The 23,229-nt window shown below is 42.8% G+C and overlaps 1 protein-coding gene across 1 annotated transcript in view; it reads left to right on the top strand.

The window, feature by feature from the left end:
• The window catches only part of PRDM16 (PR/SET domain 16), a 69,361-nt gene that overhangs the window by 23,856 nt on the left and 22,276 nt on the right, over positions 1 to 23,229 (top strand). Inside the window, exons 4-8 of the mRNA XM_029913527.1 lie at positions 2,780 to 2,978; positions 8,385 to 8,532; positions 9,158 to 9,311; positions 13,827 to 15,228; positions 19,184 to 19,271. Of these exons, the coding sequence (XP_029769387.1) occupies positions 2,780 to 2,978; positions 8,385 to 8,532; positions 9,158 to 9,311; positions 13,827 to 15,228; positions 19,184 to 19,271 (1,991 nt within the window). The remainder of the gene's footprint in view (positions 1 to 2,779; positions 2,979 to 8,384; positions 8,533 to 9,157; positions 9,312 to 13,826; positions 15,229 to 19,183; positions 19,272 to 23,229) is intronic.

Below are 23,229 nucleotides of genomic sequence, written 5' to 3'. Positions count from 1 at the left end.
CTGAGCTTCCTCTGTGACTTGGGATCCACTCCTAGAAGATGCTGAGACTAGCCTTTATCTGTGTTGCAGTTTCTTTCCCTGTAGCAATACACAAGGGTCTCGTGAGCTAAACTCGCTAATGTTTGTAACTATTTGTTTGCTGCAAAACAAGGTGTGCAGGCTGATCCTTGCAATATTGTAGCAACAGTGCCATCTGTCTATCCTACCACCCCCGGATGTATTATGCCTGGGACAAGGATAAGGAAAGGCTGTTCAGGTAGTGCACCAATCCTGCCGCCCAGCTCAGCTCTGTCCCAGAAGAGGCATAATTTAGCCAATAGATGTGTGCTGATGGTGTCTTAAATTTAGCCTGGAAACCCCTTGTGTCACATCGTTCCGTCACATCACATAAAATGTGACAATGTAATTTGATAACTCAGCCCATTCATGATTTTATTTTATAAGAAACAATTTCTTGATGATAGAATAAACACCACGAGTGCTGTAGCTTACACTGCCTTGTCAACCTTCTCTGACATCTGGGTAGCTTCTCTTGCTTCTGTTTACAGTCTCCCTCCCCGGTGACACAAAACATGTCACTTACATATTGGCTCAGTTCTCAAGATCTCTAATAAACATAGTTTCGTCCCCTAAAACTAGAAAAAGGGGGCCCAATCCAGCTTCCACTGAGGCTAAGGGCACTTTGGCCATTGATGTCAACAGTGGCAGAAGAATCAAACCCATATTCTATTATCCATCTAAGCTACTTGAAAAGGGAGGGGGAAAAGTGAAATTTTCACCAATTTTGCCCCTTTTTTCAAAATTGGATCAAAAATGTTTGAATAAAAATTTCATTTTAGAAAATGTTAATTCGCTTCTCTTTGTGTGCCCACCACTCATCGTCCATTTTTCTCATCTTCAGCAAGTCACTTCACTTCTCAGTGTTTCATTTTCCTCCTGTGTCCAATGGGAATGGCGCTACTGACCTCCCTCGCAGAGGTGCTGTGAGAGCAAATTGTTTAGTTCATATCTTAACATTATTTGATGTACGAAGTGCTGTGAGTGGTAATTATTATTTATGATTGATATTGTTTAGTTTCATTACATAGCACTAGGCAGTATTGAAAATTAGGGAGGAGGATTAATATTTGAATCACAAACAAGGAAGCATTAAAAGTCCCTGGATCTGATTGTGACTTCACTTATGTTGGTGTAACTATATTGACTCCAGGGGTGGTCCTCCTGATTTACACCAAATACACTTTCGGGCCTTGTAAAACAAAGACTAGGTGATGCTGATATTTTGTGCAAAAGTTTGTGCTGATTAGCACGTGTACCTTATAGCAAGGATATCAGATAAAAAGTTTGTTATGCATCTTAGAAACACCAGTGCAGGGCAGACAGAGACTCATACAGACAGGGGAGTGAGGGTATAGGAATGTTTCCCATCTTTCACCCGCTCATCTCCTTTCTTATACCACAGATGATCCGGGTCAGAGTTAACAATATTAGCCAAGATCATGAGATTCACTACCAGCTCTATCCTTTTAAAAATAATATTTTTATTATGTCTTTTGAATAATGAGTCTTGCGACAGGCTTTAAATTTGCAGTAAAGCTCTTGAAGTGCAAGAATGAAACTTGAATTGCAAAGAAGACTTTCAGAAATAGAGTGGGGAGTGAGAAAGGGGAGGGAGGGAATCCAGCATAAAGAGACTAAATGGTCATTCAAAAGCTTCTGTTTCAAGCTGACTGCTGGGTGGAGAAACCCCGGATTGTCCCAACTCCCTCACAGAAGTCGTTCTCCTGGAAAATTTACAGCTCTGCGCTGATTGTTTGACTTGGCACTATGGTCAGGATGCTGCCTTGTAAACTTAATAATAGCTGCCCTCTTTTTAATTTGTTTGACCTTGACTACAATAATTTATTATGTGCATTAGGTCTTTTTTTTTTTTAAACAAAGAATTTGGCTCCTTTTTTCTTCACTGCACGGTGCTCTGGTTTCGAACTCCTCCTGCTTCACAGTGCACTGTGGCTGCTACATAACAAGCTTTAAAGGATTGGGGGAAAGGGAATCCCTTGAAAAGTGTGTTCTCCACTTTGCCTTAAAGCAGAGGAGCTTTTCCAAGTAGAAATATAATTATCATCTTTTTACAGGTTTCTTTCTGAGACAAGAATCCTTCTGGTTTGCAAAGCGTTCCTCCCCACCTCTTGGCAGGCCCAGTGGAGGAAACTGCCACAAAGTTATTTGTATTTTTAAAAACACTTAGGGTGACCAGATGTCCCGATTTTATAGGGACAGTCCCGATTTTTGGGTCTTTTTCTTATATAGGCTCCTATTACCTCCACCCCCTGTCCCGATTTTTCACACTTGCTGTCTGGTCACCCTAAAAACACTTAATTGCACAAATAAAAAAGACACCCAAAACCCAACACTGTGTAAATCCAGTAACTCCTGTAGGGGTCAGCAAAAAGCCTCAGCTGAGCTGAGGACAAGAAGCAGATAGGGGAGTTCAAGCTGCTGCTGGTCAAGACACTTTCCTGCAGCAAAGAGCATTCTGAAAGTCATGGTCTCTTCAGGTTGTTTGACTTTTGTAATGACGCCATTCATGCTTGATATTAACTGCACCAGCCCAGTTTATGGATGTGCATTCTGTACCTGCAGCATGCAAACATACTATGTTCCGATTATGTGCAATGTATACCATTTTATTTACAGGCGAAATAGTTGCTCAGAAGAATTGAAATTATTTGGGACTTTCTAATGCTGACGTTGAACTATTTTGTCTTCCTGTTTTTAGAAGAGCACACGTTTCGTTGTGAGGACTGCGATGAACTCTTCCAGTCAAAGCTGGATCTGCGGCGACACAAGAAATATGCCTGCAACTCTGTCAACTCGCTGTATGAGACGCTGAACGAGGAGATCAAACAGGAAGGGTTAGGCGACGGGCAGGTCTATGAGTGCAAAGACTGTGAGAGAATGTTCCCCAATAAATACAGGTATTGCTGAGATAGCAGGAACTCACCTACCTAGTGGGATGTGGAAAGCTAGAAGAAATTATCCAAACACAAAATAGTATTTGGAAGTGGGTGAATCAAGGGGGAGCTGGAGAGCTCAGGGTTGGTACTTGATTGTGGCTTTTCAGCTGTAGGCCACCATTCTGAATATGGCTCCGACCAGGTGTTTTCAGAAAATCACTCGCAATCGGGCAGCTGGTTGGCAGCTCACGTTGAATGAATTTGTGGTCTCAATTCATGCCCTAGGGTCCACTGTCATGATCCATTGACTATTTTCACACTGCCTTAGAAAATCCATCCTAACAGTTGGCTCTGATTGTTGGCCATCTCAGCAACAAGCATGGTGACTGAATTCCACCTCCCCCTTTTCAGGTCAAGACTGAGGCACATTGGCAGGGCTGGTATGATTGTACTGCCTCTCCCTATGCTGTGCTAGTTCTGTGGACAAGCACTGGTGATCAGTTCTGTCAACCCAGCATGAGGACCATTTTAAAAAAGGATATCATTAGGCCCCCTTCCTTCACCATTGAAGTCAATGGGAAAAGGTTCTGTACCAGAGAAACATTGTTGTAGGGCTATAACAGTACCTTTGTCTCCTACTCTATCTTACAGAGGTGATCCAAAAATTTCCATCAAAACAAAACGTTGTTAAAATATATTTTAGTGAAAATTTTCTTTAAAAATATTTTCTGTTTTCCAATCAGTTCTGAAGTGGATGAGAAACAATTCATTGAGAAAAAAAAATGGAATAAAAAAACAGGGTATCTTCAATTTAGTATCTCCTTTTTAGTAGACATTAAAGTATGAGATAACTTCTAGCCCTTTATTATGAATTTTACCGATATATACTAATCCTAGAAGTCTAAATAATAAGATGGGTGAACTAGGGTGCCTCATATTAAATGAGGATGTTGATATAATAGGCATCGCAGAAACTTGATGGAATGAGGATAATCAATGGGACACAGTAATACCAGGGTACAAAATATATCAGAAGGACAGAACAGGTCGTGCTGGTGTGGGAGTGGCACTGCATGTGAAAGAAAGTGTAGAATCAAATGAAGTAAAAGTCTTAAATGAACTAAACTGTACCACAGAATCTCTATGGATAGTAATTCCATGCTTGAATAATTAGAATATAGCAGTAGGGATATATTACCGACCACCTAACCAGGATGGTGATAGTGACTGTGAAATGCTCAGGGAGATTAGAGAGGCTATTAAAATAAAAAACTCAATAATAATGGGGGATTTCAACTATCCCCATACTGACTGGGTACATGCCACCTGAGGATGGGATGCAGAGATAGTTTCTTGACACCTTAAATGACTGCTTCTTGGAGCAGCTTAGTCCTGGAACCCACAAGAGGAGAGGCAAGTCTTGATTTAGTCCTAAGTGCAGCACAGGATCAGGTCCAAGAGGTGAATATAGCTGGACCGCTTGGTAATAGTGACCATAATATAATTAAATTTAACATCCCTGTTGTGGGGCAAACACCACAGTGGCCCAACACGGCAGCATTTAATTTCAGAAAGGGGAACGACACAAAAACGAGGAGGTTAGTGAAACAGAAATTAAAAGGTACAGCACCAAAAGCTGCATGGAAACTTTTTAAAGACACCAGAATAGAGGCTCAACTTCAATGTATCCCCCACATTAAAAAACACAGTAAGAGAAGAGCCACCATGGCTAAACAACAAAGTAAGAGAAGCTGTGAGAGGCAAAAAGGCGTCCTTTAGAAAGTGGAAGTTAAAGCCTAGTGAGGAAAGTAGAAAGGAGCATAAACTCTGGCAAATGAAGTGTAAAAATATAATTAGGAAGGCCAAAAAAGAATTTGGAGAACAGCTAGCCAAAGACTCAAAGAGTAATAGCAAAAACTTTTAAAGTACATCACAAGCAGGAAGCCTGCTAAACAATCAGTGGGGCCACTGGATGATCGAGATGCTAAAGGAGCACTCAGGGGCGATAAGGCCTTTGCAGAGAAACTAAATGAATCCTTTGCCTCAGTCTTCACGGTTGAGGATGTGAGGGAGATTCCCCAACCTGAGACATACTTTTTAGGTGACAAATCTGAGGAACTGTCCCAGATTGAGATGTCATTAAAGGAGGTTTTGGAACAAATTGATAAACTAAACAGTAATAAGTCACCAGGACCAGATGGTATTCACCCAAGAGTTCTAAAGGAACTCAAATGTGAAATTGCAGGACTACTAACTCTAGTCTGTAACCTATCATTTAAATCAGCTTCTGTACCAAATGACTGGAGGATAGCTAATGTGATGCCAATTTTTTAAAAAGGCTCCAGAGGTGACCCTGGCAATTATAGGTCAGTAAGCCTGACTACAGTACCGGGCAAACTGGTTGAAACTATAGTAAGGAACACAATTATCAGACACATAGATTAACATAATTTGTTTGGGAATAGTCAACATGGTTTTTGTAAAGGGAAATCATGCCTCACCAATCTACTAGAATTCTTTGAGGGGAATCAACAAGCATGTGGACAAGGGGGATCCAGTGGATATAGTGTATTTAGATTTCCAGAAAGCCTTTGACATGGTCCCTTACCAAAGGCTCTTAAGCAAAGTAAGCTGTCATGGGATAAGAGGGAAGGTCTTCTCATGGATCGGTAACTGGTTAAAAGATAGGAAACAAAGGGTAGGAATAAATGGTCAGTTTTCAAAATGGAGAGCGGTAAATAGTGGTGTCCCCCAGGGGTCTGTACTGGGCCCAGTCCTATTCAGCATATTCATAAATTATCTGGAAGAAGGGGTAAACAGTGAGGTGGCAAAATTTGCAGATGATACAAAACTACTCAATATAGTTAAGTCCCAGGCAGACTGTGAAGAGCTACAAAAAGGATCTCTCAAAACTGGGTGACTGGGCAACAAAATGGCAGATGAAATTCCATATTGATAAATGCAAAGTAATGCACATTGGAAAATATTAATCCCAACTATACATATCAAATGATGGGGTCTAAATTAGCTTTTACCACTCAAGAAAGAGATCTTGGAGTCACTGTGGCTAGTTCTCTGAAAACATCCACTCAATGTTCAGCAGCAGTCAAAAAAGCGAACAGAATGTTCGGAATCATTTAGAAAGGGATAGATAATGCAGAAAATATCATATTGCCTGTATATAAATCCATGGTACACCCACATCTTGAATACTGCGTGCAGATGTGGTCGCCCCATCTCAAAAAAGATATATTGGAATTGGAAAAGGTTCAGAAAAGGGCAACACAAATTATTAGGAGTATAGAATGGCAGCCATATGAAGAGAGATTAATAAGACTTGAACTTTTCAAGTTGGAAAAGAGATGACTAAAGGGGGTATGATAGAGGTCTATAAAATCATGACTGGTGTGGAGAAGGAAGTGTTATTTACTCCTTCTCATAACACAAGCACTAGGGGTCACCAAATGAAATTAATAGGCAGCAGGTTTAAAACAAACAAAAGGAAGTATTTTTTCACACAATGCACAGTCAACCTGTGGAACTCCTTGCCAGAGGATGTTGTGAAGGCCAAGACTGTAACAGGATTCAAAAAAGAACTAGATAAATTCATGGAGGATAGGTCCATCAATGGCTATTAGCAAAGATGGGCAGGAGTGGTGTCCCAAACCTCTGTTTGCCAGAAGCTGGGAACGGGTGACGGGATGGATCACTTGATGATCACCTGTTCTGTTCATTTCCCCTGGGGCACCTGGCATTGGCCACTGTCAGAAGACAGGATACTGGGCTAGATGGACCTTTGATCTGACCCTGTATGGCTGTTATTATGTACATTGAAGGTTTTAATGAAAATGTGTTAATTACGGAATGCCTATGTGTACATTAAACGGGTCACCTTTTAAAAAAAATAAATAAAAACCCTTTGGCCAGTTAAGCTTCGGCCTTCAGGTATGAGTTTCTTTTCCAAATATATAGTTCCATGCAGAGATTAAATTTAATGCCACTTCTACCTAACTCCTGGGTTCCTAACTTCCTAAGGCTTCTTTTGAAATCCCAGCCACAGGGCCTAATCCTGAGAGGAATAGGTCTGTGGAATTTAATAGACTGACAGAAACTTTCTATCGGGTTTCTTAACCATCCCATAGAATTTAATATAAAATTGTATACCTCCTTTAAAATTCTATAGGGACAGTTTAATAAAACCTACCGAGAGGATTTCATTTTCTGTTAAATTTCAGTGGATCTTATAGTTCTATGGAATTTATCTATACGGCTGAGTGTCGGCAACTCCCACTGATCTATGCTTGAAACCAATGGGAGTTGCAAATGTTCCTCCTTTCTCAGGATCATGGGGTTTACAGGGTGAAAAATTTCCAGCTTTTTTGGTACTTGAGTTGCTAATGGGGTAAATCTTCTTTACCACACTTTACGTTCAAACTCAATAGAGGAATTTCCTGCCCTTCCTACCGATCCCACCACCCATCACATTGGCTTCCCTTTACTGTCACCCCCTGGTTTACTGGCTCAGCAGGAGAGCTGCTTGCTGACACACACACTCAAGATGAAAAGGCAGAGAGAACACTTTGGCATGGGGGAAATACAGCAGCCTACAGCTTTCTCTGAAAAGCTATCTCTGTAATGGCACTATTCCAGCAGCCACTTGGGTTTGCCATCATCGTCCTGGTTTGAGAGAAGCTGCCAGTTGGCAGAAGTTGAAATCACCGAGTTAAGTAATAAAAGATGTCTGACATTTAAAAGTGAAATGTGTTTGCACCTTATCACATTTCTTTCAAATGTTGAGTCCCAGTGTTCTGGGAAGTTATGGGCTTTGTGCCCATGAAAATGGCAATATGATAGGTTCAGCAGCAATAGCTAATATCTTGTCTTTCCTTGCCGGGATCCTGCTGGAGGCTCTGTCACTAGTTTTTTCCCTCGTGGACCTTCAGGATTGGGGTCCATTTTCTCTCTTTTTCACACTAACGGAGTCCATTTTTTGAGTGAGAAAATTCATGAAACATAACTAACTTTGGAGGGTAGAATGGGCCCGTTTTCAAATGTGAAATTAAATGGCAAAAGAAACAGGAAAAAAAGATGATGATTTCCCTAGACACATCCTTCATTGTTAATACGTTGTTCACTTTATTTTAAAAGGATTTTGAAGTCCTGTTATGTGACAAGCACCAGGTCAACTAGTTAGATGTGAAAAAACTGGTTATTGACCTGTTTGTCAACCATCTTTAATCACCACTGTCTCTCTCAAACCTCTTTAGTACCGTGACCCTAAAGAACAGGATTACAGTAACTGTAGCTCCATTGTCAGCAAGTGTCTTGTTCAGCCTGTCCCTAAATTAGAACCAGTGGAGGACTACACTATTCATTGGCTCATGTATTGTGGCTGTGTGCCTGAATTTTCTGCTCTTTCTTTCCTAGCTTGGAGCAGCACATGATCATCCACACTGAGGAGAGGGAGTACAAGTGTGACCAATGTCCAAAGGCTTTCAACTGGAAATCAAACCTGATTCGTCACCAGATGTCACATGACAGTGGCAAACGATTTGAATGTGAAAACTGTGTGAAGGTATGGTTCAGGGCATGATGCAGCGTGGGTTCACAGTGTCATCCAGGAAAAGACCTGGTGAGCTGGAGAAACGACTCAGCGGAAATAATCAAACGCAGTGGCAATCGACATGGTTTTACTTTCTTGAGGAATGACGATTGTAACCATAATTCAGAATAAGGTAACATGAGTAACAGGAAGCAAAGAAAAGACTCCTCAGCCTGGGGTTTAACCCAGTCCTGTAAACTTGGATGTGGAACCCAATCTACCTGCAAGCAACCATTCTCATAGCCTTTTCCCAAGCATTGCAAGGTTCTTTAGATTTCAGGTGAGCACTGTGAAGGATGTGTGTTGTCAGGCAGATAGATTTAGCTATTCAGAAGCAAAACTTTATGTATAAAATTGGAGACACCATAGAGGGTGAGATGAGTTGGGTGCCAGCCGGTTAATGTGATACAAGTCAGCACTAATTGTATTGGCTATCTCTTTGCAGTGCAAGGTGAAAATCCTGCACTGCTGAACTCAGAATCTGTTATCTGCAGAACACTTATGACAAACAACAATAGTCAGCCAACCCTCCCGCCTCTGCCACCGCCACGTTTGTTTCTGTCCCCTAAAAGCATTTTCTCTTTTCTCATTTTCTCAGGTGTTTACTGACCCCAGCAACCTCCAGCGGCACATCCGTTCCCAGCACGTTGGCGCACGAGCCCATGCCTGCCCGGACTGCGGCAAAACCTTTGCCACCTCGTCTGGCCTCAAACAACACAAGCACATTCACAGTACTGTCAAACCTTTCATATGTAAGTTGTCACGGCCATCACAGAATCCTGGCTTTCACTATAATTGCACATATCCTGCGGGGGCCCCCCAGCACTGGCTGTACCTCTGTTGAGCAGCCGCTGTAATTTTATAGGTCAGAGCACAAGATGAAATTCCGCAGCGATTTTTTTTTTTTTTGCATGCTCCTTGTTTTTTCAGTAAACATTCATGGCAGTTTTTGACTTTCTTGACAAGTTAAAAGCTGAGTCTCTCAGCAGTCCCAGCGATGCCATTTTCTCATCTCTTTTCTTTCTCTCTCTTTTTGTAATGGTCCTGTTGGTGACATAAATAAATAGCCTGATAGAAATGTGTTTCTGGGGGGCTTCAAATCATACAATCAGGGTGAAGAATTTGGGAAAGCAGCATACCAGAAAAAAGGCACTTTTAAAAAGCAGTTTTCTTCTTTATTCCCGAGGACTTTAATCCAGGCAATGCTTTGCAACCATTTAAATTGCAAATTAGCTGCATCCTTGTAGTATTCAGAAGGGCGTTTCCAGAGGGATCATTTACCCTGGGAATGCCCGAAAGATCCTCATCTCATTTCTTGTTGCCTTTGGGTTTTTTTTTTTAAATCTATGTCGTTCCCCTTGCACCTTGGTAACTGTGCAGGAAGGTGTATTCTACATCACCAGAAATGTGCACGGGGTCCTCTGGTGGCTACCACTCACCATCTCACAAAAAAAGGGTGGTTGTGTAGTTAAAGCACAAAACAGGATCTCTGTTCAGTTCCTGGCTTTGAGGCTGAGGCCCGATGTTCCATCATGCAAGCCACTGAGCTTCTCTGTACCCCCATTTCCCCAAACGGGAACAGTACACAATGGTAGGTGCGAGGCGAAATTCATTAACGTGCATCGAGCTCATCAGATGGGCGTCAGTGGGGAAATACAAAATCCTGTTGTTACTCATTTGGCTGACTAGAGAGATGATGATGTGATCTTTCACTTAGCAGCTCATGCCAACTGGCACATGAAAGAGGGAGAGAATTTGAATCTCATAATATTTCTACATTGAAATGAACTGTTCCTTCTAACAATCTCTTCACTCTCTTACCGAAGCAATTATGGGTAAAGTGTTCTCCTCATCCATATCAAGGTTCGAACGAGTCTGCCCAGTTCATGTTTGACAAGTGTTAATATTAAATCTGTTAACAACTGGGTAAAAGGTAACAAATGTTGATGGGGCTCTTGGGGACGGGCTGACTATGCTTTAGGGAACTTTGGGCCCAGGGTCCCCTGCAAAACTTTTTCTTTCTGTTTAATAGAAAGTGTTTGCAGTCTTGTGCCTGGATAATAAAGAAAGCTGGTTTTGATGCCTTTATAACTATAAAACCCAGAACAGCAAGTGAGAAGATTCCACGTGGATTTCCAAAATCATTACACCTCTGGGCTTTTAAACGAGTATTTTTAGGCCCTGCTTGACTTGGAATGATGAAATAAACTCTGGTATCTTTAGCGGCACAAAGATGCCTGTTTGCATAACTATGAGGGCGTTGCAGGGACTCTTTAGGGCATGGAAGAATGAAAAAAACAATCCCTTTCTTTGGACCAACTTGCTTTGAATATTACCTTTCATCTTTCCATATGTTTTTTCTGCATGAGATGATTATACTTTGCTTGTTTATTTGCATTATTAAACACATTTACCATAGGGACAATGCTAACCCGCAAACCCAATGTTCAGCCAACAAATGTTTACAAAAATTGCATTTTGTTCTGATGTAATTTTCTAAAGTAGATTAGCTATTTATTATGAATTGTTATGTCTCTTCCAAAACCACAATATAACATCTTTTGGCACATGCTAAAGGAGACATAGTTAAAATTAGAAAGGGGGTAATTTTCCACTGGAAAGAAAAATATACAAACATCTTTTCAATAAATCCAAAAATGTGACATTTCTCCAAAAATTATTAGTAATTTGAGAGGGAGTTATAAATTCACACACATGGAAACACTTGTGTTCACACAGACTCATATATATGCTCTCTTGAATACACACAAACACTCTCAGAGGCCTACAGATGCTCTCCTTGCATACACGCAAGCATGCAGGAAGAAACACTCCTGCACACTAGAACTAAAGAGTCAAAGAGATGCAACTGTCAAAGCCAGGAAATTCAGAGATAAGGATGAATGCTGCATCCTTACCTTGGCCTACCTATTGCAGCATTTTGCAGCATATCTCAGCATATTGATTTCACTGTTCTGAGGCTGCCCAATGACAGGCATGTCTCTTGGACTCAGTAAGAATGAGAGTCAGCGGCAGCTGCTGAAACACAGAGCAAGTTCCTGTAACTTCTTTTTTTATGCAGACTCTGGCAGATCCCCATGTACAAATTCTGGTGTAAAAAAAAAAAAAAAACCATAATTGTTTTCACTTGCCCTAAGTGAAAATAGTTTGGGATTCATTTCCCTTTATACCTTTTTAAAAGTAATAATAAAAAACAAGGAAATAGTTTAAAAAACATAAAATAAAGCAAAGCAACAACCAACCAACCCAAAATCCTCCTTTGAAAATCTTAGTTGAAGAATGTATAGAAAAATCATCATACTATATACACAAGCACAGACTGCCACAGTCCAAGGTGTAAATACTGGAAATTAGGGATGGACTGAACAAGTTTGATAAAATGATCATTTGGCTTTTTAACCTCTTTTGATCCTAAAAAGAAAAATAGATTGCTGTTTGTCCTTTCAGTTCTGCGCTGCCTCTGCACTTCTGAGGGGCATCCAGGGCCAGAAGCGTGAGTGCTGAAATACCATGAGGAGAGACAGTTTTTGTAGTAACGCCACCACAATGAGAACTAGTCTGCGCTTGTGAGATCCTTCTGCATTTTTGGGTGCTCATGTGTACTTAATTGCCAAACTGGTAACATTTCACTGATCATTACTTGAAATCTCAGTAGAACTGGCTTCCTCGTCAGCTTTCCAAGGATGCTTGGATTTGTCTGGGTTGGAAATATTATTAGAACAGCTCCTCTTGCTGTGTTTTGATACTTCCATTCAAGTACTGATGTAAACCAGGAAGATAATAAATTATAGCAAAGGTATCACTTCTAACCCAGGCATAAAGGCCTCTATCACAGAAGGAAGTATTGCCTTGTCCTTAAGCCACAGGACTGGGTGTCAGGAGATCTGGATTCTATTCTTCTTGGCTACTAACTTGTGTAATTCACTTAATCTTGCTCTGCCTCAGTTTCTCTCTTTGTAAAATGGTGATAACAACTCTCTTGTAAAGTCAGCGAAAGCCTTAATTCACTAACAGATGAAATTTATCCCTGTGGTAGGGGCCAGCTGAAAGGCTTTGCACCACTTAAGTCCTGTATATGTGAATGGTGGATAAGGCTTGTGCTGGTAATCTGCACAGGGAGTTAATTTCACCTTTATGCTTACAAGGTGCTTTTGAGGTGCTCAGGTAGAAGGTAAAGTAGAGGTGCTAGGCAGTAATATTATGAAGTGCAGAAGGGACATTTGAAAAAGTTAAACTTCTTTGGACTTGTGAAACAGTTTGGGTTGGGTTTAATTCCTCTTTCCTCAGAACCACCATGCCTGGCCCCTCTAGGGCTGAGTCCTTCTAGGTTAAAGTTGTAGCAAGTCACATTCTGAAAGCCTGGTATTAGAAGTCTGTATGGAAAATGCTGACAGAGCATTAACTCTGCCACTGCTAGGGTGCCCCTATTAATTTAACAAACACAAGATCTCGTCTCATTCCTAGCTGAAGCTGAGACCTGGTTTGAGGAATATTTATAGAATATCCCCGTGGAGCGGTAACTTACTATTAATGGCATTTTAAAAAAATGATAGACTTGATTAAATGAGGCAAAGTTCTTCTCCCTTCAGCCTTGAATACTTCCTGCCATGCCAGACTACAAGGAAAGCAGACTAGCTAATATAAATAGATATTATGATTAAAGTGCATGATTATCTTCATTTAAAATAATAATAATAAAAATCCTTGAGCTAGAATAGCACATTACATCAGGGTTTCTGAAGATTTGCAGGGGAAAAGCTGCAAGTTGAGAGATTTACATCCTTTGGAACTTTTTCACAGGGAAATTTGTTGGTTATTATTTATTATTTGTATTACAGTAACGCTTCCACGTTTCAGCCACAGTTAGGGAGCCTGTTGTGTTTGTACAGCTCCCAGCACACAGTAAGAGACAGACCTTGCCCCCAGAAGCTTATATTCTAAATAGACAAGGCAGACAAAAGGAGAATTATTATCCCCATTTTATAAATGGCAAGCTGAAGCTCAAGGATATTAAGTGATTTGCTTAAGGTCATGCAGAGTCTCTGAGGTAGAACCAGTAGCTGAAGGCAGATCTGACAGACCAGTGGCTTACCCACAAGCCTGCTCTTCCTCATTTGTTTATGGGAAAAGAGGGGTTAGGTGAAGAGGGGGGAGAGAAACACCCATGAAGCTGCTCATCCCAGGATCGAAGCAATTTCATATTAATTTCATATTGTTTTTGTTTTTGGTTTCTGTTGATGCTTTAGGTGAGGTCTGCCACAAATCCTACACGCAGTTCTCCAACCTCTGCCGCCACAAGCGGATGCACGCGGACTGTCGCACCCAGATCAAATGCAAGGACTGCGGCCAGATGTTCAGCACTACCTCCTCTCTCAACAAGCACCGGCGCTTCTGCGAGGGCAAGAACCATTACAATCCAGGGGGGATTTTTGCCCCTGGCCTACCTTTAACGCCCACCTCCATGATGGACAAATCCAAACCCTCACCCAACCTCAACCATGCCAGCCTGGGTTTCAATGATTACTTCCCATCCCGACCTCACCCCGGGGGTATTCCATTCTCGCCTGCTCCCCCAGCATTTCCTGCCCTTTCTCCAGGATTCCCAGGGATTTTTCCTCCCTCTCTATACCCCAGGCCCCCTTTGTTGCCTCCCACCCCGCTGCTCAAGAGTCCCCTCAACCACACCCAAGACGCAAAGCTTCCAAGCCCCCTGGGGAACCCGGCACTGCCTCTGATTTCTGCAGTGAGCAACAGCAACCAGCCCATCTCAGGGGAGGAGAAATTCAAAAGCAGCCTGGAAAACTCCTACCTGGACAAGCTAAAAGCCAGGAACAGCGACATGTCTGATGGGAGCGACTTCGAGGATGTCAACACGACCACAGGCACAGACCTCGACACCACCACTGGCACTGGCTCTGACCTGGAGAGCGACGCGGAGAGTGACAGGGACAAAATGAAAGACAAAAGCAAACAGACTGAGAACAAGCCAGATTTTGTCAGCAGTTCTGTGTCCACCAGTTCCACCAACAATGTGAACGAGCTCCCCCTTTTCTATTCTCAGCACTCCTTCTTCCCTCCCCCAGAAGAGCAGCTGCTACCCACAACGGGGGCAGCCAATGACTCTATAAAAGCTATTGCCTCTATTGCAGAGAAATATTTCGGCCCTGGCTTTATGGGAATGCAGGAGAAGAAGATCGGTTCCCTCCCATATCACTCCATGTTCCCATTTCAGTTCCTCCCCAATTTTCCCCATTCACTGTATCCTTTTACGGACCGGACCCTCAATCACAACTTGCTGGTCAAGGCAGAACCAAAGTCACCCAGGGACCTTCACAAAGTGGGGAGCACCAGCTCAGAGTCTCCCTTTGATCTCACCACAAAACCAAAAGAGATTAAGCCAATCTTGCCACCACCCAAGGTCTTGCCAGCCCCATCTTCTGGGGAGGAACAGCCACTGGATCTAAGCATCGGCAACCGCATCCGAGCCAGCCAGAACGGAGGGAGGGAGCCCCGAAAAAACCACATCTATGGGGAAAGGAAACTAATGGCCAGTGAAGTACTACCCAAGATTTCTCAGTCTCAGCTCCATCAGCAGCCATCCCTGCATTATGCTAAGCCATCACCCTTTTTCATGGACCCCATATACAGGTATTAACATACCCTGCCTTAATCATTTCTTCCAACAGGCTCATTTCGAAGGTGGGGTTCATGACTTAAGGCAGATCGTGATGTGAGGGGTTGCTGGAAACAGGGCCGGCTCCAGGCACCAGCCTGGCAAGCAGGTGCTTGGGACGGCCACTCCGGAGAGGGGCAGCAGGTCCAGCTATTCGGCGACAATTCAGCGGACGGTCCCTCACTCCCGCTCGGAGCGAAGGACCTTCTGCCGAATTGCCGCTGCAGATCGCGATCGCAGTTTTTTTTTTTTTGGCTGCTTGGGGCGGCCAAAGCCCTGGAGCCGGCCCTGGCTGGAAAGAAGAGAATAATGATTCAGTAAAAGCATGCTACATTTGATTGTAGTTGCCCTCTTTTGTTAAAGCAGTTAGAGATTTATGAATGAAAAGGGCTGTATAACTGAAAAGAATAATCATTGATGTTATCCAGAGGGATACATTTATGTAGGGAAAGGGACATATTCCTATTTCAACAAGGAGCATGGCCCATTTAAGAAACCTCCTAGCCAACAGTAAGATGGCATCTCATGTTGGGTGAATTCCAAAGAGTTTGATTCAGATAAGAATGCAACAGTTCTGAAGTATGTCAGAACCTTTACTCTCGTGAGTTGAGAATGACTCTGTGTTTCCCACCTCAGTGCCAGCAATATCCCTGGTATCTTCCTGCTGTACCATGGTACTTCAATCATTGTGGAGTGGCAAATACTAATTTTTAGCACCCGCAGTAAGTTGGTGCATTAGATTTGTGATCTAGGCACCAAATCAGACACTTACAGTTAAAATGGGTATCGGGGCCACCTAAGTGTCCATTTCAGTATGCAAATGATGGATTTGGGCTTTCAGCTTCCGTTTTCCAGATTGGCTCCACAGGTTTAGTGGTTTGTCTCTATATTGCTTCCTGCATGGAAATTGGAGCATCCAATACATGGCTATGTACCTGCACTGGTCCTCCAAGAAGAGGTGGTGAGGAAAACGGAGTCGAGTACTAGCCCAGTCTCAGACCGTTATCGGGCACACTCTTAGAGTTGGAGCTTGGCAATCCTTTTAATGGAAGGGATTCAAAGTTCTGCTGGCATGAGGGTCCCAGAGCACTTTGTCCATGTGCTCAGGGGGGTGCACACAGTAATGGAAGGGTAGCCCAGGCAAACACCTGCTATTCACTGCCTTGCTACTATTGCATGGCTGATAAGTGTGGGAAAAAATGATGTCAATGTCTAACTAGGCCAAAGAGCTGTCAGCTAAGATGAGGATTAGTGAGCCCTCATTGCTTTGCTGTTAAGAAAGCCCCAGTCTCTTCGCCAGCACTTTCAGGACTGATACTGCGTTGCTTACTTACATGCTTACTGTCTGGGGTGGAAAGAAGGCTGCTCCACAACCTGGGACATATAATATATTCTGTCTGGCACCTATCATGATCATCCTTCTCTAGAAAAATAAGTGATGATGTAAATAGTCCAGTGTTTATTTTTGTAAAAATATGTCTGGACAATAAATAACGTGGATTGGGTGGGAGCTGAGAATCAGTTTAGTATTCCACCACCTCTGGGTATTCTCAGAAGGAATGCTAAAATAACAAAGGTTGAAAAAAGCACTTGCCAGTTAAAATAGTAGGCTCGGGAAAACTGTAAAGGACCAGAAGACAGGCGTAAGTGAAGGATGAGGGTGTCATTTGCTGCATTCCATGGGATGCAAATAGTTTTAGTAAGATATTAAAATAGAAAGTCAGTGGTGGAGTCACTTGCAAATCAGACTTCTGATGTAATGAGCTAAACAGCGACGGTTCCAAGTCCTAGCTTGAAAAAATATGGAAATATTTTGTTTCTAAACTTTATCAGACTCTCTCACATCATTTGGCTCCTCTTTTTTTTGCTTCCCCCCCTCCACCTCCCCCCCCAAGGCAGCTTAAGTCCTTGACATTTTCTCTTGGTGATATAATTTAATGCAGCCAGACAGCCTGAAATCAGTGCAATTTTCAACTCAGCCTTGTTAAGGTAATGTTCTCAGGCACTGGGCTGAAAAGATCAGCGTAATCCTTTAGTCACTGTGGAATTTGGCTCTGACGGGGAGATCTGCCCTTTACTGTGTTCAGTGCTTGGCATTGGAAGGTGCCAGAGCTGAGCAGAGTGTGATATTGCTTCACCCAGGGCCTCATGTGAACGGTTTTTTAAATTTTTTTGATACAGGTTGGGTTGTTTCATGGGAAACCTTCTAGGCAGCTCAAGAAGGTACTTCCCCGAATGAATACATCATGGCTAATTTCAGCCCTTCCTGGAGGAAGGAAGGCTGAGTTGGCTGCACCATTATTAGCTGCAGTTTAATATATCTGCCATTTTACACTTGATCAATTTGAAATTTACTTCTACAATTTGTCTTTTTTAAGCAAAAATGACTCAGTTCATGATTTTTATGTCCAAATCACTAAAAAATAAATAATAATAATAATTGGGACTAAGTTTCAGATCCTCTTTTTCTCTAGAAAGAGTAGCTTCAAATTAAATTAATACACTAAATAGCACTGTGCAAGAACTTTGCCCCTCATTTGGATTAAACTCTGTTGTCAATTTAAACTATGTCCCAAGCGGCTGAGATGTAACAGCAGATTTTGTTTTCATTTATACTGGAGAAATGTAATTAAGGTCACGATGATAACGCTGGATTTTCACTGGTGTAACGGAAGTAGAATCTAGTCCAAGGTTTGAAAGATGCAGCTGCATTCCTTGGAGTTATTTTCCAGAACATTATTCCCCCAGCAAACGGTCTAGTTCACACTTTTGCTGGATGACTTCACCGCATGGTTTCACTGCAAATCGATGATGCAATGACATTAAGGCCAATGTTTTGAAAAATAGGAGCCTAAAGTTGGGCTCCTAAATCCATATTTAGGTGTTTAAACCTGAGATTTTCAAAAGAGCCTAAGTAACCTCAGTGGGGTTGTGCTCCTAAGTCACTTAGGCATTTTGGAAAACCCAACTCTTAGGCGCCTAAATGTAGATTTAGGGCTTTCTTACATGGGGAAGAAGCCCACAGTAGTTAGTGCATGTGGGCATCAGCTACTCTGCATTAACTTCCTGTGTGAACACTCTTATTATGCCCGAAGAGCATCTTTGTGTGGATCAGCTTAATGCACTTTGGAAGTGTGTTAAACTAAACTGCCTGAGGGCAGCCTCAGTGAGCATTAAGAGTGTCCACACAGGGAGTTAGTTCAGAGAAGCTAGTGCTCTTTAAATTCACACCCTAGCTCCCTGCACACGAACTTCCCTGTGTAGATATACCCTTAGGAGCCAAAGTGTCAGCTCGAATTTTTGAAAATTTTGGTCATAGGCATTTACCAAACAAAGCCAATGTAAAGTATACCTAAGCTTTGCGGGAGAGGAAATAAATACAAAACACCTAATTATTTCAGCTGGATTTTTGCACACTTTGGCGCTGCAGAATCAGGCCCAGCATGAACCATAAGATGAAGACAAACTGGGGCAAAGGTCGTTCCTTGCTATGGCTGCCACAGACTCAGTAGCTTCTCTGTCTTGCACTTAGCTATTGCAGCACATGTGGTTTTGAATCAGAACATTCCACAACAGCGATGAACCTTTTAGGGTACAGGTGGCATATCTGTGCAGCAAAGGCACCAGGACACTCCTGCATGGGCACATCTAACCCTTTTGTTCATCACTAGTACAGCAGCTGTGGTGTGTGTTGTAAAGTATCACCCAAAATATAAAGCATGGGCTTAGCCTGTTCTTTCAAAGAACTGCTGTCTGTGTGCTTTATGGGATCCCATTTGTGATTCCCATGTAAAGGGGTGATAAGGTGTGTTTATTACCAGAAACAGTCTTTAAATGCATTTCAACTGCTCTACAAATGACTTCTTGTTATTAGCTTTCTTCCCTGTTTACAGCCCTGTAGGGTATGTAACCCTCTGTGTTGTTGTCCAGCAGGGTGGAGAAGCGGAAGGTGACAGACCCAGTGGGTGCCCTAAAGGAGAAGTACTTGCGACCTTCCCCGCTGCTTTTTCACCCGCAGGTAAAACCAGGAGAACCACAATACAGTGTTGATAGGATGCCAAGAAATTAGAGATGGAGATGTGACATTTAAGTCACCTTGTTCGTACCTCCCTGATTGAACCCTACAGTATTTTCCAGCACTCATTTTTAAAGCAAAGTAATTTCATACCCAATTTTAGCATGGTCCTTTAATACTAACCAAATTCATCTTGCCAAGGTCCAGGTGAGAAAGGGCTGGGCAGCTCACAAGGGCCCGTCTAACCTCTTGCTTCCCTCTCTTCCAAAATGCAGGTCTAATTCTTCATTGCCCTGCACTTTGTGCAGTAGTTTAAACCAGTGCAAAGTGGGAGTAGGAGGCTACAAAGCCAATCAGAACAGTAGCATTGTACAGTGCTCAGTTTACACCCCCATAACTATTGCACCAGTTGCAGGGCAGTGGAGAATCAGGCCTTCCTGATACAGTTAGTTCAAGAATGTATTTGCTACTAAGAACAAGATTGTGCCCCACCTCCCTTGAGCCCCTGCACAACCATCGGGCACCATTACAGTCCCTGGGCTCCCAAGCTCAGAGGGGACTGTACTCCTGAGGGAATTCTGTGCCTAAAAATTAAAAATTCTGTGCACAATATTTTAAAATTCTGCAAATTTTATTTGTCAAAATAACTCTACATAATCACGCCAGTTTCAATTATTTTGGTAATTTATTTCAAAATACCTGTCAGCAAGTATGTCTGTAACAATACAGACACGCACAAAATTTCCCCCAGTAGTAGAGAGTTAAAGAAACCCCTATGACAACCCAGTCCCTGTTTCTCTGCCCCCTTCCCCACCCAGAGCCCAGCCAGGGGAGCAGACACCCACAACCCCTCCCGCCCAAACCCACCTGCAGAGCCTCCTCCAGCCAATACACCCGGAGTCCCCATGGGGCCCCCAGCCCAGATACCCACACCCCTCCCCCCAGAACCCAGCTGTGGGCCCCCATTTTCCAGACACCCAGCCCCCTCCCCCGCAAAGCCCAGGGATCCAAAGGGAGAAAAAGCCTGATGCTCAGTCCGGGGCTTGCACAGAGTTTTCCACGTGCCTCCCTCGCCTTCCCTCAGGGCATGCTGGGAACTGCAGCTGCCGGGAACCCCCTAGCTCCCTCTCCACCGCACACCCCCGGCAGTATTTTCTATGTGCGCACTGGGTTCTGCCAAGTCCAGCACCCCCTAGTGGCGGCTAGCAGCACTGCCGCTCATTTCTCTAGGGGAAAGGAAATTCTGCGCGCACAACGTTAATTTCTGCAAAATTCTGCATTGCGCAGTGGCGCAGAATTCCCCCAGGAGTAATCTGTGCCTCATTAAGGTGCAAGACATCTCAAATGGAGGGGGAGGAAGAGGGCCAACCCCCCCAAGCAGGGGCTAGCAAAGTCAGCCACTTGCGGAACCCTGTGTTGGGTGTAGCAGTGGGCCCTGTGTGCAGAACTGTGCTTACAAGGCATGACTAAGCCTTAACCCCAAAGTGACTGTCAGTGAAAATCAGGCCCATGTAAAACTCATTGGCTAAGTACAAACTAAAACCTCCATCATTTAGCATTACTCTGATGCTCTGTGTGACTCATTGCTCCTTTAGAGATAATACAGTCAACTCTGCCATGCTGCCATACTGTCCTTTTCTATGTGATAGCCACCGGCTCCCCTCATTTGCTCTCTCCAAACGCTCTATGAGCTGAGCTCTGTGGTCACTATTGTAGTCTCATTTATATTTACGTGCATTGTTCTCTTCTGACAGCATTTCCCACCTTGGATAAATAACCCACGGGTTTGTGAAAGCTGGATACTGGCTGCTTTCACGGCTAAACTTAGTTCCTTCATTGTTTCGCATCAGCCCGAGAGTTTGGTTAATAACTTCCCCTGATTTTTCCTTCAAGCTAGCTGGATAATAGCGACAGGCTGGTCAGGAACATCCTGTGTTTGTGTGAATTAGAATAGTGGGGATATCTGCCTGTAAAGGATCTGATAGCAGGGAGGAGCTACTAAGGGAAAGCCGGGGTCCAGCAAGACGGTGAGAAATTTACAAGCCCCGAATAAGAGCAGGCATTGGATGGAAGGCTATTCACATTGTTCATGAAGTCCAGACCCCCTCCTCTTCCCATGGAAAAAAAAAGATATGGAAGGCCTGGTTATCTCTAATAGCTTATTACACAAAATAGTCTAAAACCTAAATATCACTCAGTCTGAAACTTCCTGATAACGACTTTTTAAAAAGTACAATAGGTTCCTGTACAAAGGATATTTAATCTTGAGCTGTAAATTCATTCTGATCGGAATAATTAAATGACCATACTGTTCCCATGTTATGTAGTTAATCTGATCATATAGATAAAAGCGTCTTCTCTGTCTGCTTCCATCTAGAGTTGTGTGGAATTCATCCATACTGTCCACCCGTTTAATGTCAGGGATGTTGTTTGCCTAAATCCCAACATTAAAGGGTTTTTATATGTCTTTGTCTGTGCTTTTCTTACAGCCCATATTAATCTAGATGCACGTGTGTATTTATTTCAGTATTTCTCTGAACTGGAACCCAACTGAGAAATGAATGGATTTCACTCCTACTGTAGGTCCGGATCCTGCAGCCATTCCGGATGTGAATAGTCCCATTGACCTTTTGGGAAGTTCTGGGTAGTGTAGCCTTTAGAACAGAGCCCTAATCTGTGGTTTACACACTGAACATTCGAAAGGCATTTCTCCCTTAAAGCCAAATGAACTCCACACAGCTCTAGTTTCTCATCCAGGATTTCTCTGCAGCCCCTCTCCAATGATTTCAGTTAGTCTGACTTGGTCTATTTTAAACGAACCTCTAAACAACATAAATAAATGGTATGACTTCATGATTACTTAATGGCAAACCCTTTCCCACCTGTTAACTTTCTTTTCTTCTTCCTTTCTTTTTTATTATCCCAGTCACTTGTTCCCTAAATAACAAAGCACCTCTACCACTAGAGAGGCTATGACCCGTGTTTAGAATTTTAAAATAAGCCCACAGCTGTCATGCTAGCAAACATCTCTGACTAAGTGCCTAAAGAACAGGGCACAACAAAAGATATCTCCAGGTATTCCAGCAAAGGACAAAGTGACATGGCTCTAAAAGATCCGGATAGCATTTTAACATGATGGTTTTGTTACATGACTGGCAGCTAGGGCAGGACTTTTGCTGTAAATGCTCAAGTAACCTTTTCAAATGGCTGGTGCTAAGTGTTACTTACTATTTATCATAGGCTGTGAGTCTCCAGCTAACGGGCTGTGGCTCTATTAACGAGAAATGGCTTTACTGTTCCTCTTTTTTTAAGGTTTATGGCTGGTCGTCAAACAATATCTTGGCTCTCATTCCCCCCAACCCAGTTTAATATAGTGTAAACGTGCAAAAGGTCACCCCTTCCTGTACACTAGAGCATCTAGGTCTTGATATATGGCTTCCTACTCCCTTCCGCTCACTCACTGTCTCCCCTGCTCTGCGGCTGGCTCTCCAGCTCACAGGATCCCACTGCCCCCATCACTCACTTTTTCTTTATGATGTAATCTGCAGCGAGGAGGCAGTTTTATTGCTTGCTTGTTTGTTTCACCCAAATTTTCAGTTTGGTGTCTTGAAAGAATCCTCATGAGTGGGGAAACGAATGTTAATAATGTTGGCCAGTTCCTCTAAATTGAATTTCTCCCTGGGATTTCCTGCATGAGCGTTTTGATTCTAATGAAAGTAACAACGTTTCATTTTGCTTTTTTCCATATTTATTTTTGCATGTGACTGGATTTATTTGCTGTCCCCTGGGTCTGTTTATCCATCACACTTTGGTCATTTAATCCAATGAATAGGTGCTGGAACTAGGCTTGAAGTGGTTTCCATCATACACAGGGTTTACAGTTTGGTTTAATGGCTCTCAGCACCCCCACGATACAAATTGTTCCAGCGCCCCGATCCCATTCCCGGATGATCTGACAGCC

Source organism: Terrapene carolina, unplaced genomic scaffold (assembly GCF_002925995.2).
Source record: "Terrapene carolina triunguis isolate 2854851 unplaced genomic scaffold, T_m_triunguis-2.0 Scaffold714, whole genome shotgun sequence".
Taxonomy (NCBI): Eukaryota; Metazoa; Chordata; order Testudines; family Emydidae; genus Terrapene; species Terrapene triunguis.
The sequence above is the reverse complement of the archived record's forward strand: the minus strand, read 5'-3'. Positions and strand labels throughout refer to the sequence as shown.